Here is a 17,574-nt window from a genome sequence, read left to right as displayed (position 1 = left end):
CAAATTCATTTGGTCTATTTTGGAATGACTTCATGTTTACTTTGGTGAGATACTGAAATGCTGATGATCTAATGGTAATATCACACAACTAGTAATCTGGAGGGGTGCTGGAAAAGCACAGCAGGTCAGGCAGCATCTGAAGAGGAGAGTCAACATTTCGAGCATCAGGAATTCCTGGTGAAGGGCGTATGCTCGAATATCGACACTCCTGCTCTGATGCTGTCTGACCTGCTGTGCTTCTCCAGCGCCACACCTTTTTGCCTCCGATTCTCTAGCGTTTACAGTCCTCACTTTTTCTGCTCGTCGTCGGGAAACAAGCTCAAAACCTACCATGACAATGGATTTGAAATTCAGTTAGTAAGTCTGGAATATGAAGCTAGTCTTGGTGATGGTGACCATGAAAATGTCATTCATAACTAAAAATCCATCTGGTTCATGGCTATCCTTTTTTAGGGAAGGAAACTGCTCAAACTACTGGTGCGGCTGTAGACCCACAGACTGCTAACGACTAGTCACAAAACAACATGACCCTCTCTCACTAGTATCCTTACATACAGATAAGGAAGGACACCCCTTCTACTGGCACAACGCATCCATCCTGGGGCAAGCTGAACAGAGACACGCATGAGAATTCCTAGAAGCATGGCATTCCAACTGGAACTCTATATCAACAAACACATTGACTTGGACCCCGTTTACCACCCTCAAGAGGGAAAAAAAGGAAATGACATCACCATAGGGAATAACGTCACCACAGGAAATGACATCACCAACCCAAGGAAACCCAAACATATAAATAGAAAGCAGGAAACATCAGTGCTTTGTCTGGAGGCTCACTGAAGATGTTAACTCAGTATGGTGACGAAACATCTGAATGAATCTTCCAGCTCGGGGAGCAAATCTATATCCAGAGATGGTTGACTTCTAATCACACTCAAATGGTCTACTGAGCGATTCAGTACAGAGGCAATGAGGGATGGGCAACAAATGCTGGCACTGTGACAGAATGTTTCATGTTTGAAACAATAATATGCTTTTGAGTTATTGTGCTCTGACTCTGCCTGTTGTGAATAACAATGTGGGAAATAGTGTGCAGAGGCTGAAGAGGACATTGTGGGAATAGCAATAAAATGATTGCCTCCTCCTGCATTGGTCAGTTAAATAACAAGGCCTTCGGCCCTCCAAGTCTGAGCCAATCCAAATGTACTGTCTAAACCTGTCGGTCAATTCCTAAGCATCTGTATCCCTCTGCTCCCCACCTCCTCGTGCATCTGTCCAGATGCATCTTAAACAAATCTACCGTGCCTGCCTCTACCACCTCTGCTGGCAACACGTTCCAAATGCTCACCACCCTCTGTGTGAAGTACTTGCCACGTGTATCCCCCTTTAAACTTCCCACCTCTCATCTTGACCTCTCGTTATTGAACCCTCCACCCTGGGAAAAAGCTTGTCTCTATCCACCCTGTCTATACCCTTCATGATTTTATAAACCTCAATCAGGTCTCCCCTCAATCACCTTTTTTCTAATGAAAACAAACCAAACCTACTCAACCTCTCTTCATAGCTAGCACCTTCCTTACCAGGCAATATCCTTGTAAACCTTCTCTGCATCCTCTCCGAAGTGTCCACATCGTTTTGGTAATGTGGCGACCAGCACTGTACACAGTATTCTAAATGTGGCTGAACCAATGTCTTGTACAATTTTAACATGACTTGCCAGCTCTTATACTCAGTACCCCATCCGATGAAGGCAAGCATACGATATGCCTTCTTGACCACTCTACCCACCTGTGCAGCAACTTTCAGGATACAATGGTTCTGCACTCCCAGATCTCTCTGCCCATCAAATTTTCCCAAGGCTCTTCTGTTAATTGTATAATTCGCTCTAGAATTAGACTTGCCTAAATGCATCACCTCATCTTTGTCTGGATTGGAAACCATCTGTCATTTATCCGCTCAATTTTCCAGTCTATCTAAATCCTCCCATATTCTCTGACAGTCCCTTATGCTTTCTGCTACTCCACCAAATGATACTGTACCAAAAAAATGTTTTCATCTCAGCCAGTGCTATTTTAGGCCTATTTCTTCCTAATCCAAAAAAAGTGTTCCATGTTTAAATATACAATTGGTCAAGGAGTAGAAACTGAAGAATAGTTACTGAATATTTCTTGGGCTGGTAGAAGGTTTTGCAGGGAGTTCCCTAAAAGTCAATATTGGGACCGTTGCTTTGCGTATGAATAGAACGATCTAGATCTTGGTGTGTAGGAGGCGATTTGAAAGTTTGTTGACGACACAAATCTTTGCAGGATAATGAATTCTGAGGAGGCGAATGTAGAACCTAGCAAAGATCTTGACTTGATGGTAGATTTGGATAGTTCAGCACGGAGAGGAGTGAGGTGATGCACTTTGGTATCCAGAACATGTGGAGTCTGTACAATATAAAGGGTCCTATTCTACAAAACGTGCAGGAACAGAAACCCCAGGTTGTATCTATGTTTCACTCATTAAAGCTGGCAGGACTGGTTGAAAGCTGTTAAAATGTACAGTATTCTAGACTTTGTAAGTAGAAGCAGAAAGAGTGAGAGCAGGGAGATTATCATGAACATGGAACACTGCTTACATGTCAAACACAATGTTGGAGAAACTCAGCAGGTTTGGCAGCATCGTTGGAGAAAGAAACCGAGGTAAAGTTTCAAGTCATATCAAACTTGAAACTTTAACTCTGTCTCTCCAAAGATGTTGCCAAACCTGCTGAGTTTCACATTTCCCACATCTGCAGTATTTTGCTTTCACTGGTTGCACATTAGTTGGATTATTCTTTACAGCCTTGGGAGCCACACTTGCAGGAAAGATGTTTTATTCATCTGTGGGATTTGGATATTACTGAGTAGGCCAACATTTATTGCCCACCCCAAACTGCACAGAGGAAAGTCGTGCCTCAGACACAGTTCTCTTGTTTTGGGGGTCACATGTAGGCTAGATCAGGTAAGGACAGCAAATTTCCTTGCCTGAAGGACATTCGTGAACCTAATGGGCTTTTTCCAACAGTAGTCGACAATTTCCTGGTAATCATTAGACTCTGTCAATTCCAGATTTTTCCTTTTATTGAGTTCAAATTCTAACATCTGCCATGGCAGGATGTGAACCCTGGTCTCTGAATTAATGGTCTAGTGATGAGACTGCTGTGCCATCACCTCCTGTGATGTGAATTCTTTGAGTGGATATAAAAGAGCCTTTGAGAATGTTGTTCATTTTTGTTTTCTTGAAGATGCGTGCCCACTTGATGCAACTGCAACATGCCAACTTCTGTGAACAAGCAAAATTTTAATAAGCAAGCACAGTACAAGCTTTCTGGAGGAACCCTTTAACACTCTTCATAATGCTTGTGAAGCCATGTCAAGGGATCGCTCTGTACAAAGGAAACAGTCCCTCCTTTGTACAGTGCAAGAGTTTCACCTTAGTGGGTTACAACCTTCAGCCATTCCCCCACAGTCACATGCCACTTAAGTCACAAAGCAGTGATCACATCATTTCCAGAAACAGTATCATGTAAATCATCCCTTAATAGTCAAATTTGTTGTGAATCATCTTTTTTTTACTGCCGGGAGTAGTCAAAATTCCAACTGTAACGTTCTTGATTTCTGATTAATGTCAATAATAGGAGAAGATAATATAAATTGGCTTCTGAACAACTACGAAATGGCTACGCAAATGGTTGCGAATGGCAAGGGATGGGAATGTAAGTTCCTTATATTCTACCTGTAGAACAGAGACATCCCACCCTACCCTACTCTTGCAGGTCAGCAGAGCAAATTAACTTTTGATATCTCAGTTCCAGGGATGAGTTACTTCACTTATGAGGAAGGATCGGAGGAGCTAGGACTGTTTTCCTTCCTGAAGCGAAGGCAAAGTCTGAGAAGTTTTCAAAACCAGGAGGGATCTGGAAAGCATGGATAGAAATTATTACTGCTTAACAAAGGGTCACAACAAACAAACAGGATTGAAGGCAGACAGGTCAACAGAACCGCATCCATGGATTTTAAAGGAAGTAGCTGCAGAGATTGTGAAAGCATTGGTCAGAATATTCCAGAACTGGCTGGATCTGGTGGGGTGGGGTCCAGCAGATGTGGAAACCGCTTATGTGACACCCGGTCAAGAAAGACTCAGCAGGAGAATGTGTTCAGTTAGCCGAACGTCTGTCACTGAGAAAATTCGAGTTCACTTTTATGGAAGAGAAAGCTTTCTAGAGCAAATCTAATGCAGTCTAACAGAGGCAACATAGTTTTGTGAAAGGGAAATCATGTTTGATAAATTTGCTAGAGTACTTTGAGGAAATGACAAAGAGTTAATAAAGGAGGACTGGTAGATGTAGTTTATTTGGATTTCCAGAATGCACTTGACAGGTGACGACAAAATATGAGCTCACAGAATTACTGGTAATGTTTTAGCATGCTTTGAGAATTAGTTCATACTTAGAAGTCAGTCAGGATTAATGGGTCCTTTGCAAATTGGAAAGAGAACTCATGAAGTGCCACGTTGATCAGTCCTTAATCCTCAATTATTTACTCCTGACTCGGGGAGAGGAAAGAGTGTAAGACATCTAAATTGGCTGCTGATGCAGAAATAGGTGGGAGGGCTTGTTTTGATGAGGACATAAGGAATCTGAAAGTGTTGTAGATTGAGTGAGTTGACAAAAACTCAGCAAATGGAGTTTCAAGTAGAAATTGTGCTCTTATGCACTTTGGTAAGATGAATCAAAAGGCAGACTACTGTTTACATAGAGAGACTTAAAATTGGATCTGGGTGTACTTATGCATGAATCACAAACAGCAAGTAATTAAGGTAAATTGAATTTTGTCCTTTTATTGCTAGTGGATTAAAGTCTAAAAATGGAGACGTCTTGCTACAACTGTGCAGAGGCATTGACGCTTCATCTGTAGTGTTGTGTACAGTCTTGGTACCTGTATTAAAGAAATTGACTTATCAATTACAGCTAAACAGGTTAGGCGTTTGTTCATTAAGAGAATGAGGGGTAATCTTATCCTGTAACAACTTGACAGGATAGGTGTGGTGGGGCAGCTCAGTGGCTAGCACTGCTGCTGACAGCACCAGGGATCCGGGTTTGGTTCCACCCTTGGGCAACAGTCTGTGTAAAGTTTGCACATTCTCCTGGTGGGTTTCCTCTGGGTGCTCTGGTTTCCCCCCTCAGTCCAAAGATGTACAGGATTAGATATGGGAAGTGCAGGGTAACAGTGATTGGGTAGGGGAATGGGTCTGGGTGGGATGCTGTTCAGAGGGTTAGTGTGGACTTGATGGGCCAAATGGCCTGCTTTCGTTGTAGGGATTCTATGTTTCCACCAGTGGGCGAATGTCAAAATAGGGAATATAGTTACAGAATAAGGAACACTTGATTAAAACTGGGATGTGAACAAATGTCTTCTCCCGGAGTGCAGTAAATGTCTGTAATTCTGCATTGTGGACGTCTGGTCATAAGTATTTAAAGAGGAGGTAGGTTGATGTTTGAAATTTTCAGCGAGTAGAGGGTTATGATGAGTAGCACAAAACAGGAGTTGAATCCTCGGACGGATCTGCCAACATCTTAGAGTAGTGCACAATCTCGAATCATCATCTCTTCCTTATGTTCTTTTAAAGAATTTCACAAAAGAAGCGAATGCGGGATGAGAAAAATGTTTTCGAGTATCAAATAGTTCAGATATAGAATGCACTGACTCCAAGTGTGGTGGAGGCAATTTCAATTGAGGCACTCAAGAGGACATGGTTTTTATTTAAACAATCACCCAATGTATAGGGTTGCAGGGAAAATGCAGGACTAAGTTAAAATGCTCAGAGAGCCATTGCAGGTACAATCGGCCAAATCCCCTTTTGCATCATAACAATTCTGTGATTCTGCTGAATTGTTATTAATGTTTTTCTTTCAGAAAAAGCCACAAATGAACACAACACCAGTGAAGACTGGACTCTTATCATGGATATCTGCGATCGTGTTGGGACTACACCAAATGGGTATGGATGGAAAAAATGCTTCACTTAGTTTCCAATACCCTTCCACTTCCCTCACCCCTAGGAACAGGAGGGGTTAAATTGGTCATTATTCTCCCTCCTGATCTCTGTCTAGCAAGCCATCTTGCATTTGTCAATTGATGGATCTCATTCACAAATATTGCTAACTTTGAAAAGGCTTTGGAAGTTGACTGTAGTTACATACCATTCAAGTATTATTATTTTCATTTATTCAAGTTCACTTAATGATGGTGAAATTTAATTTTTAAATTATGGGAAGCTGGAGCAGAGCCATTGTTGATATTTTTTAAAAAAAAGTTGGCTTGTTTCTGGGCATCAGAGTTTGATCACCCATTGTGAAGGCTCCATCGTTCCTGTGCATCGTTGCAATGATTTTGTGTGTATTATCAGTAACTGTCCTAATGCTGTAGTACGTACTTACCTTGTACGCAATTTACCAACAGATGAATGTATTTAGCAAAATTGGAAACTTAAAAATGTCTGCGAATATGTTAATTTAAACTACAAAGTAGAAATATTGAAAAGAGCAAAACAAGGCTAATGATTTTGGTGAGACGCTGTCAAAACGTGCTGTTATTTTTATCTGCATTGATGCATAACTTCACTGACAGTCAGAGCATGTAGTATTTCATAAAGGCAGGAGCCAAGTAACACAATTCTGCTAAAGTACACTTCCATGCCGATGTGTGCTGATTTCATGCTGTGTTGGAAAATTGCTTTGCTTCCTTATTATCCAGTTTGTCATTCACTGGATCCAACTGGCATTCTTAAGAGGAGTTTAATTATAATTTAAGATGACTGAGATCATAGGTCAGTCATTTTAGTTGTTGTTGGTCCTCCGAATGCTGGCATCTGGAACCTGCCGTTTGGCATTTAAGAAGTACAAAGCACCTTTGTGACTTGTTTTGTGCTCTCAGTGAATTGGAACAGCTGGGTGTAACTTATAGTACATTCAATGTACATTTTGCATGCATCATTCCTGTTGGGTGTTTCATTTCCATTTCAACGCAAGTAATTTTCTCCATTGTTTTAACATCAGGCCAAAAGATTGTTTGAAGGCGATTATGAAGAGAGTAAATCATAAAAATCCTCACGTGGCAATGAAGGCCTTAACGGTGAGTGGAATCAGTGCAGCGCCAACTCTTTCATCTCTTCCTGCAGACTTTGACGAAATCTTTCTTAAAGAATGTGATTGTGTGCAGACATCTGACTTGTTTTGTCTTGCTCAACTACACTGACTGGGAGTTTCCCTTTTCTCTAATTCTGTTAATTTGAGAGGGACTGATTTTTATTTTCCGAATTCATTCATGGGATGCCATTGCTGGCTTGCCATTATTTATTGCCCATCCCTAGTTGACCCTGAGATGGTGGTGATGAGCTGCCTCCTTGAACTGATTCCATCCATCTGCTGTTAGGATGGAGAGTGGCTTGACGTGGAACTTTTTGCTGGTGGTATTCCCATGTATCTACTGCCCTTGTCATTTCAGATGGAAATGGTCATGGATTTGGAAGGCACTGTCTAAGGATCTTTCCTGCATTTTGTAAATGGTGCACATTGTTACTGAGTGCTGGTGGTGGAGGGAATGGATGTTTGTGGGTGTGATGTCAATCGAGCGGGACATTGTGAAAATCTGGTTAAGAATGAGGCACATACTAGTGAATCCCCCTCTGGGAGCATCCTTGAGGACATCAGAACCACTGGGCATCGCAGAGTTTGTAAAATGGTGCAGTGATGGTTTAACTCAGCAATGTTCACCACAACTAGCATCCTCCATCCAACTCTATTTTGAGCTTGCCAGCTCAGTAATCTCCGCAGTAATGTCTGCACTCCCTAGAAAGACAGTGGTACTGCCAGAAACCTCAATCAACCCCTGAGCTAGCAGTGTTTCCCCACCCTCCCCAAACCCAACTAGAAATGAATGCCATAACTAAATAGAAAATATACAAGACACAGCCTCTTTCAACTATGTAATCACAATACTTGCTGCGGTGGACATCCAGTTCGTGAAGGAATAATCCATTGTTAAAAATCACACAACACCTGGTTATCGTCCAACAAGTTTAATTGGAAGCACTAGCTTTTGGAGTGCTACTGCTTCATCAGGTAGTTGATGCAGCACTCCGAAAGTTAGTGCTTCCAATTAAACCTGTTGGACTATAATCTGGTGTTATGTGATTTTAAACTTTGTACAGCCCAGTCCAACACAGCATCTCCAAATCATGAGTAATCTGTTGTCCGTGTTTAGAACAGAAAGTTGGGAATACTTATTTCCAGCATGTGTCCCTACTTGTCAAATGTTTCCTGTTACAAAATGGTAAAACATGAACATGGGGAGGTGATGGTCTAGTAGTATTATTGCTAGACTATTCATCCAGATACCCAGATAACGTTCTCGAAACCAGGATTCGAATCCTGACACATGGTGGCATTTGAATTCAATTTTTTAAAAATCTGCAATTGAGCGTTCAGTGGTGACCATGAATCCATTGTTAATTGTCAGAAAAACCCATTTGGTTCACGAACCTCCTTACCTGGTCTGGCCTATGTGACTCTAGACCCTCAGCAATGTGGTTGATTCTGAACTACCTTCTGAGCAATTAGGGATAGGCAATAAATGTTGGCCTAGCCTGTGACGCGCTCATTTCATGAACGGATTTTTAAAAGAAAATTCTGGTACAATATGATAGCAGCTTAACCATCTGTATAGTCCTCTGGCTGTGTTTAAATGCTATCCAGGGGTCCAACTAGATAACACTTATTGACTTGTTCCTAATGCTCTTTGTAAACCCTCTTCCAGTTTTTTTTTATAGTCTGCTGATTATCTTTGTGTCTCATTTTGCAGTTACTAGGTGCTTGTGTCTCAAACTGTGGGAAGATCTTCCACTTAGAAATATGTTCTCGTGATTTCACAAGTGAAGTTGGAAATTTATTAAGTGTATATAATAAGGTATAGTAACCAACTTTTTGGTCATCTTTTAATCATTGTCTGTGCCTGTGATAAATTTCTAATGCAACTGTTGCTGTTATTTTTTGTTTCCTTGCCTAATAAATCAAGGTGTCATATGCATTTATACATGCAGTCTCGGAATAAAATAATCATAATTCCCTGGATCTTCATGAAAGCTCGGGCCACAATCACGATGTAATCGAAGATACCAGCACAAAATTTCTTGGACCTCTTGTTTTCTTTTGCCAAGACCCTTGTCCAAAACATTCAAGGTTAACTGTAATAGCTGCACCCTATCATCAGCAGCAGTTGAGATTTTGTTTAACACTCGGTAGTTTTCTGTGCCTGAAAGTGGCCATTGATCAGGAAAGATGCACGAGTACCTGGCGCTGTCACTAAGTTACTATAAGCTGCTACATTTGCTACTCTTGTCTCTTACAAAACTCACTGGTACTAATACAGGAATTTTGCAGCTTAATTTATTTTTCTCACACTGATTGCTGTGATATAACAACAAGTTGGAGATAATGAGAGTCAGAGTGGAGCTGGAAAAAGCACAGCAGGTCAGACAGCATCAGAGGAAGAGGGGAGTTGATGTTTCAGGTTAGAACCTGAACAAGCAACTCCCCTCTTCCTCTGATGCTGCCTGACCTGTATTGCTTTTCCAGCTCCACTCTTTACCTACTGTGATGTAATACCAAATCCAGCACAACCATTGAGGTCAATTTTGCCCTCCAGAAAAGCAAAGAAGTTAGATTCAATTTGTATCCTGTAGACCAAAAGAATTGGGAACAGGAGTAGTCCATTGGGCTGCTTGAGCTTGCTCCACCGTTCATGGCTGATCCAACATTCCTCATGTCTGCTTTTCTGCCCTTTCCCTGTAATCCTTGATACCCCTACCGATCAAGAATCTAACTATCTCAGCCTTAGATACACACAAAGACTCTGCCCCATGGGTGCCTGTGGCAGCAAATTCATAAGAGTCTCCGATCTCCTGAGAGACGAAATTTGTGCTGATCTCTGTTTTAAATGGATGCCTCTTTTACTTAAGAACATAAGGATTAGGAGGAGGAATCGGCCATCTGGCCCATTGAACTTTCTCCACCATTCAGTAAGTTGATGGTTCATCTTTTTTGTGGACTCAACTCCACATACCCAGCCAATCACCATAACTCTTCATTCCTTTGCTGTTCCTTTTATTGTCTTTCTGAGACTATGCCCTCTGGTCCTAGTTTCTCCCCATGAAGGGAAGTATGCTCTCAGCATTTAATCTGTCAAGCCATAAGACCATAGATAAAAGATTTAGAATTAGGCCATTCAGTCCATCAAGTCTATTCCACTATTTGTTTGTGGCCGATTGGTTTCTGAACCCCATTCTCCTGTTTTCTCCCTGTAACCCTTAGTCAATCTTTTTCTGCCTTATGACTTGATGACTGGGCGCCCACAGTTTTCTGTGGCAATAAATTCCACAGATTCACCACCTTCTGGCTGAAGAAATTCCTCCTCCTCTTAGTTCTGAAGAGTCATACCTTCATTCTGGGGCTGTGCCCTTGGATCTTAGTCTCTCTAACTATTGGAAATACCCTCTCCATATCTTCTGTATCCAGGTGCCCCTCAATCTTTTGTAAGTTTCATTCAGTTCCCTTTTATCCTTCTAAACTCCACTGAATGGAGGGTCCTCAGCTGCGCCTCATATGACAAGCCCTTAGGATTATTCTTATGCTTGTGGTGGAGGGAGTTTACGTCTGCCCTTAGATACCAGGCCCAAAACTGCTCAGTGTTTCATGTGAAGTATGACCAGAGCCTTACACGGCTTTAGAAGTACATCTCTCTTCTTGTATTTTAGCCGTCTTATAAAGAACACAAACATTGCTTTTGCCTTCCTAACTACCAACTGCATGTTAATGTTCAGAGAATCCTGAACTAGGTCTCCAAGTACCTTTTGTTTCAGATTTCTGAAGCCTTTCCTTGTTTAGAAAATAATCTATGCCTCTTCTTCCTACCACATACTTTCCCATATTGTATTCCATCTGCCGTTTCTTTGTCCATTCTTTCTGTAGTCTGCCCAAGTCCTGCAGCCTCCACATTTCCTCAACGCTGCCTGTCACTCTACCTAATTTTGTCATCTGCAAACTTAGCAACAACACCTTCAATTTCTTCACCCAGATCATTAATGCATATTGTGAGTAGTTGTGCTCCCAACACTGACCCCTGCAGAACTCCACAAGCCACCACATGCCATCCTAAAAAGGCCCCTTTATTCACATTCTCCACCTTCTGCTAGTCAGCCACTCCTCTATCCATGCCAGTATCTTCCCCTAACACCTTCGGGTCATGTCTTACTTAGCAGCCTCCTTATTAAAGGCCTTCTGGAAGTGCACATAGATCACATCCACTGGCGCTTCTTTGTCTAACTTGCTCATTACCTCCCCAAAGAATTCTGACAGTTTCGTCCTCCCTTGATGAAACCATTGTTGACTCAGTCCTATTGAATAATGAACCTCCAAGTAATCGCATCCTTAATAACAGATTCTCTTAAATGACTGAGGTCAGGCTAATTGGCCTATAGTTTCCTGTCTTCTGCCTCCCTCCCCTCCCTTAAACGGAAGTGTTATATTAGCTATTTTCCAGACCTCTGGGACTCCTCCCAGCTTCCTGAAATATCATCACCAATGCCCGAACAATCTCTTGCAAGTTCTCTTTTGGAACGAAGGGTGTAGTCCATCTGACCCACTTGATTTATTCATCTTCAGACCTTTCAGCTTCCCTAGTACCTTCTCCTTAATGGCACCTTCTGCACTCACATTGCCGCGCTGCCCCTGCCCACCGACTCATGAAGTTCTGGTGTCCTGGTAATGTATTGCACTGTAAAGACTGATGCAAAGTACCTGTTCTGTTTCCCAGTCACTTCTTTGATTTGTCATTACTGTTTCACAGCCTCATTTTCCAACAGTCCAATGTCCACTCTTGTGGCTCTCTTACCTTTTATATATTCCTAAACAAAATTCTTGCAATTTTCTTTTATATTACGAGCTATCTTACTGTTGTGATTGGAACTAGGTGGAACTTGTTGACTGGGATCCTTGATTGGTATTGTTGACCTGGGCCAATCAGCGAGCCCTGGTTGACCGATTATATACAGGGGGATTCAGAGAGCTTCCTGACTTCAGGGTCTGACTGAGCTGGCTGGTCACAGCTAGTATACGGTGCATATGCAAATAAATGGTGACCTGGTGATGAGATACCAGCCTGTCTACATTTATTTCACTTGCCCTCATATTTTATCTTCTCCCTTCCTTCTCCTTATTGCTTTTATAGCCTCTGCTGATTTTTAAAGGCTTCTCAGTCCTCTGGCTTCCCACTATTCTTCACCACATTGAAGTTTTCTGAGCATACAAACCCCTTAAGAGGCAAGTATACAGTATACCTGGAGAGTGGTTGGAGTGCCATGCATAAGTATTGGGTGAAGCAAATGACTTTGGTGTATTAGAGGGTAAACGAAATGGAAAGATGAGAAAGAAGAGAATAGAAGAATGTTAGAAATGGGGTATGATGAGAAAGGTATTGAGTCTTGTGTAATGTTGAGCTTTGCAGCCTTTCACCTGTGTAACTCACTGTTTCTGCATTGTACACTATGTAATATTTAATAGAAATGCAGTAAAATGTCATTGTGACATTGCTGGTGACATTTGCTGACATTTGCCAACATCTGACTGCTGCATTTGACCTTCATTCCTTGTAATGGACTTGAATTTGAGCATGTGAATCTTTACTGTGTGGAATTTTAATACTACATCAGGAAGCTTCCCTTGCAGATGAAGCTTCTGTCAAAAATGTCGCTGCAAGTTGATTATACAGCTTAATTTTTTTTTTCTTTTGAAAGCACATCTGTATGATGACCTGTCTTGCTATTTCTCCCCAGGCTCATCCGAAAGTATGTGAAAAGCTGAAGGCATTATTGGTGGAATGGGTGGAGGAGTTTCAAAAGGATCCCCAGCTCAGTCTTATTGCTGCTACCATCAAGGCACTTAAAGAAGATGGTGTCTCCTTTCCTTCAATGAGCTCACAGGTACCTTTGGAATATGTTCGTTTATGGGAAATGGGTGGCACTGGAAACCTTGGTGACCTGCTGGAGATCAAATGATGAAGGTTTGCTATGGTGTTGTTAGGTAAGGGAGTTCCAAGATTTTACCCCTGTGAGAATGAACTCTCAATGACATGAGTCTACACCTGGGTGTTGTGTGTAACTCGGAGGAGAACTTGATGCATTCCTGCAGCTGCTGCTTTCACCATTCTGGGTGATGGGATTGTGAGCCTGGAAGATATTACACCACAGTAACTCTCTTGACCAGAGAAACATATTGATGTCTCAACACCCTAAATGTTAGAGAGGCTTATTCCTGTTCCTATTTCTCATGGTCTGCTGTATATGAGTTGAATCAAATCTCTTCACTTTTCTAGAAGGACAAAATTGACATCAATCTCAATGCAGGATTTGCTATTGCATCACAAAAATCATGTGAGAAAAAGAGAACCTACCTGTCGGCATACTATGATCTTGCATCTGATTTCCCTTCTGGTGAAGTTTAACAAGACCAGCTCCAGATCTTTGGGCCAAAGTATTTTTTAAAAAATTGCTCTTGGGATGAGCGTAATGTTGAAGAGACTAATGTTGTCATTCCTTTAATTTTCCTTGAGAAGGTGATGGTGTGTTACCTTGCACCACTGCAGTTCGTATGGTATAAGTCTCCCACTACCCTATCAGAGAGGAGTTTCCAGGATGTAAAACCAGCCACCGTGAAGGAATGATAATCTTCGTGCCATGCCAGGGTGTGACATAACTTTTGGGGAAAACTCGCTGTGCTGGGTGCTTCCGTCTGCCAGTTGTCCATGTGTTTGAGATTGCAGGTTCAATCACTGCTTTTGAAGGTGGCTTAGTGCACAGTGCATCATGTGGATGAGGCATCATGTTCCTCCGTGCTGATTATAGAAGGAGAGAATTTTAAAGGTAGTGGGTGCATGGGATGCTAATCAAACAGTCATAGTGCATCATTTGTGCTCTGCCTTTGCTGAAATTTCCACAATTTTGTTCAGTATTGAACAAAACCCTTCCTGTCCATGTTAGAGTTAAAAGCACCTCTGAGCATTTTAATACTGTCGGTAAAGAAAGGAAGAATACTTGACAAATGAGCATTGACCCCAAACTGCACCCAAAGATCACAAGATGTAGGAATAGAAGTCAGCCATTCATCCCATTTGAGCCTGCTCCACTATTTAATGAGATGGGCAGCACAGTGGCTCAGCAGTTAGCACTGCTGCCTCATAACACCAGGTACCCGGGTTCGATTCCAGCCTCTGGCAACTGTCTGTATGGAGTTTCCTCCGGGTGCTCTGGTTTTCTCCCATAGTCCAAAAATGTGCAGGTCAGGTGAATTGGCCATGGTAAATTACCTGTAGTGTTGGGGGATGTGTAGGTTAGGTGCATTAGTCAGGGTGGGATCCTCATCTCCACTTTTTCTCCATAACTCTTGATTACCTTCCTGAATAAAAATCTGCCTATCTCAGTTATCTGAATAGACTGAGTAACATGGCCTCAATCCTGTGCAGTAAAGAATTCCACAGATTCACTATCCTCAGAGAAAAAGAATCCCTCCTCACTCCTTCTTAAATGTGAGATTCCTTATCCTAAGATTAAGAAGGAGTGAGGAGGGATTCTTTTTCTGAGGGTAGTGAATCTGTGGAATTCTTTACTGCACAGGATTGAGGCCGTGTTACTCAGTCTATTCAGATAACTGAGATAGACAGACAGATTTTTATTCAGGAAGGGAATCGAGAGTTATGGAGAAAATGTAGGAAAAAGTGGAGATGAGGATCCCACCCAGACCCATTCCCCTGACTAATGCATCTAACCTACACATCCCCCAACACTACAGGTAATTTCGCATGGCCAATTCACCGGACCTGCACATCTTTGGACTGTGGGAGGAGACCAGAGCACCCGGAGGAAACCCACGCAGACCCGAGGAGAATGTGCAAACTCCACGCAGACAGTCACCCGAGGCTAGAATCGAATCTGGGACCCTGGCGCTGAGTCAGCAGTGCTAACCATTGAGCTTGTACTAACTGTGGAGTTCAGAAGATGATCTTGTTGAAATATACAAGACTCTAAGGAGACTTGACAGAGGGGCTGCGGAAAGGCAGCTTCCTTCTGTGGGAGAAACTAGAATCAGAGGACATAATCTCAGGATAAGGAATCTCGCATTTATGTCCTCTGATTCTAGTTTCTCCCACAGAAGGAAGCTGCCTTTCCGCAGCCACTCTGTCAAGTCTCCTTAGAGTCTTGTATATTTCAACAAGATCATCTTCTGAACTCCAGTTAGTACAAGCTCAATGGTTAGCACTGCTGACTCACAGCGCCAAGGTCCCAGATCCGATTCCAGCCTCGGGTGACTGTCTTTGTGGAGTTTGCACATTCTCCCCGTGTCTGCGTGGGTTTCCTCCGGGTGCTCTGGTCTCCTCCCACAGTCCAAAGATGTGCAGGTCAGGTGAATTGGCCATGGTAAGCGGCCCAAAGTGTTTAGGTGCCTTAGTCAGGGGGAAATGGGTCTGGGTGGGTAATTCTTCAGAGGGTCAGTGTGGACCAGTTGGGCTGAAGGGTCTGTTTCCACACTTGGTAATCTGATCAATCTGCACAATCTGTCCTCATAAGAAAATACCTGGGATAAACTTGGTCAACCTTCTCTGGGCTGCCTCCAATGCCTTCACATAAGGGACCCAAAACTGTTCACAATATTACAGCTGTAGTAAAACCTACTTTATTTCAAAGGGTATGGAAATATAAAACCAAGGCCAACAGAGGGACCACAGCTGGCTTGATGAGAATGTATTTTAGTAAGTGTTCCATTTCTTTTTAAATAGAGCCAGAACACTTCAAATTCATCTAAAGACAGTGTAACAGGAGTAAGTAGAAGTACTGAAGATGTTGACCTAGCTAAAGGTAAGGAATAAGATCATCATGTGAATATTTTGCATTTTTATAATTTGTGGGCTATGCATTTTTACATGAGCAAGTCAGAACTTGAACCCAAATTTGCTTTTAAAAAATAATAAAGGCCAGAACATGACATCATGTTGGCATACAAAAGGGGAAGACAGAAACCTGACTATTGAGAGAGTTATTGTGCTTCTGTGTCTGTTGTGGCTTTGAGAGTAGCTGTGCCAATTTGAACTAGTATTGACATGTTTTGTCTTTATCTGTCTGGTTAGTGGATCACATGTAGAAGGTGGTGGGGTTGGAGGAAGAGGGATGGAGAACGTTAGAAATCGTTGGGTTGCTGATTCCTAGAGACCAAATGTAGAAATGCGCATTAGATGTTCTTAAGGTTGAATAAACTGCTGAAATTTCCTTTTGCAGCTAATGTGTGAACATTAGCCACACTTTTGCAGTTGGACCACACCTGGGACAGAATAGTTCCAATGAATCATCGCCTTGAACTGAAATGTTAACTCATTCTCTGTACAGATGTTCCCTGACTTGCTCAGTATTTCCAGCAATTTTGATGTTTACCTTGAGCTGCTATGCACAGAGCCGTTCTGCTCTGGGAGTTGTTCAAATCTGACTCTGATTCAAACTCACTTCATGACAGAATGGTCCAATACAGAATTACACGTGGGTTCAATTATCAGGAAGCACACCGTGGCTCCATGCCTCCTCTTACCTTGGCTTGCTAAAATCTATTGATCTAAGAGTGAACATTGTTAATACTACTTGTTCCTACTGCTTTTGTTGGAATGGTCCTGTGATTCTATATGCTTTTACCACTCATTGCATTGAGTTGTATTTACTAATTTCTTCCTTGAATTACCAGGCTCTAATTACCAGAGTCTATTTGTCTTCAGTTCCTCCACTAGTGGAAAAATATTTCTCTCTCATTACCTCCATTCAGAATCCTAAAAATCTCAGTTGTAGGGAATACCTAATCAGTTTGTCATCCCATCTCTCATAATTTAACCCTTTTGAGCTCTGGCAACATTCTAGTAACTCTGTATTCAAGGTAATATACTTGTGAAGTTGTGTTCTCTGAATTGAACACTGTATTTCATAGAGCCGTAGAAAAACGAGCGTTTCTAGTTGACCTGTCATGTCTATGCTAGGCTCTAGGTTTGGTCTAACTAGGGCTCTGTTTAGCTTTAAGAAACAAAGGAACATGGATACAGGACTTGCCTCCTCATTCAGTATAATCATGGCCAATCAAATGCTTCAATGCTTTGTACTTGCCCCAACCCCGTAATCCTCTTCACTATTTATTGGAAATCATTTTTTACCGCTAATGGAGTCAGGTGTTACTAGGGGACATAGCTTTAAATTAAGGGGTGGTAGGTATAGGACAGATGTTAGGGGTAGATTCTTCACACAGCGGGTTGTGAGTTCATGGAATGCCCTGCCCGTATCAGTGGTGAACTCTCCTTCTTTATGGTCATTTAAGCGGGCATTGGATAGGCATTTGGAAGTTATTGGGCTAGTATAGGTTAGGTAGGATTCGGTCGGCGCAACATCGAGGGCCGAAGGGCCTGTACTGCGCTG

At 42.1% G+C, this 17,574-nt stretch overlaps 1 protein-coding gene across 1 annotated transcript in view; it reads left to right on the top strand.

The window, feature by feature from the left end:
* stam2 (signal transducing adaptor molecule (SH3 domain and ITAM motif) 2) overlaps positions 1-17,574 on the top strand; it is a 94,187-nt gene that overhangs the window by 33,176 nt on the left and 43,437 nt on the right. The window contains exons 2-6 of the mRNA XM_060828266.1: positions 5,940-6,024; positions 7,082-7,157; positions 8,886-8,990; positions 12,913-13,059; positions 15,909-15,987. Of these exons, the coding sequence (XP_060684249.1) occupies positions 5,940-6,024; positions 7,082-7,157; positions 8,886-8,990; positions 12,913-13,059; positions 15,909-15,987 (492 nt within the window). The remainder of the gene's footprint in view (positions 1-5,939; positions 6,025-7,081; positions 7,158-8,885; positions 8,991-12,912; positions 13,060-15,908; positions 15,988-17,574) is intronic.

Source organism: Hemiscyllium ocellatum, chromosome 7 (genome assembly GCF_020745735.1).
Source record: "Hemiscyllium ocellatum isolate sHemOce1 chromosome 7, sHemOce1.pat.X.cur, whole genome shotgun sequence".
NCBI classification, from domain to species: domain Eukaryota; kingdom Metazoa; phylum Chordata; class Chondrichthyes; order Orectolobiformes; family Hemiscylliidae; genus Hemiscyllium; species Hemiscyllium ocellatum.
This window is presented reverse-complemented; position numbering and strand designations above follow the sequence as displayed.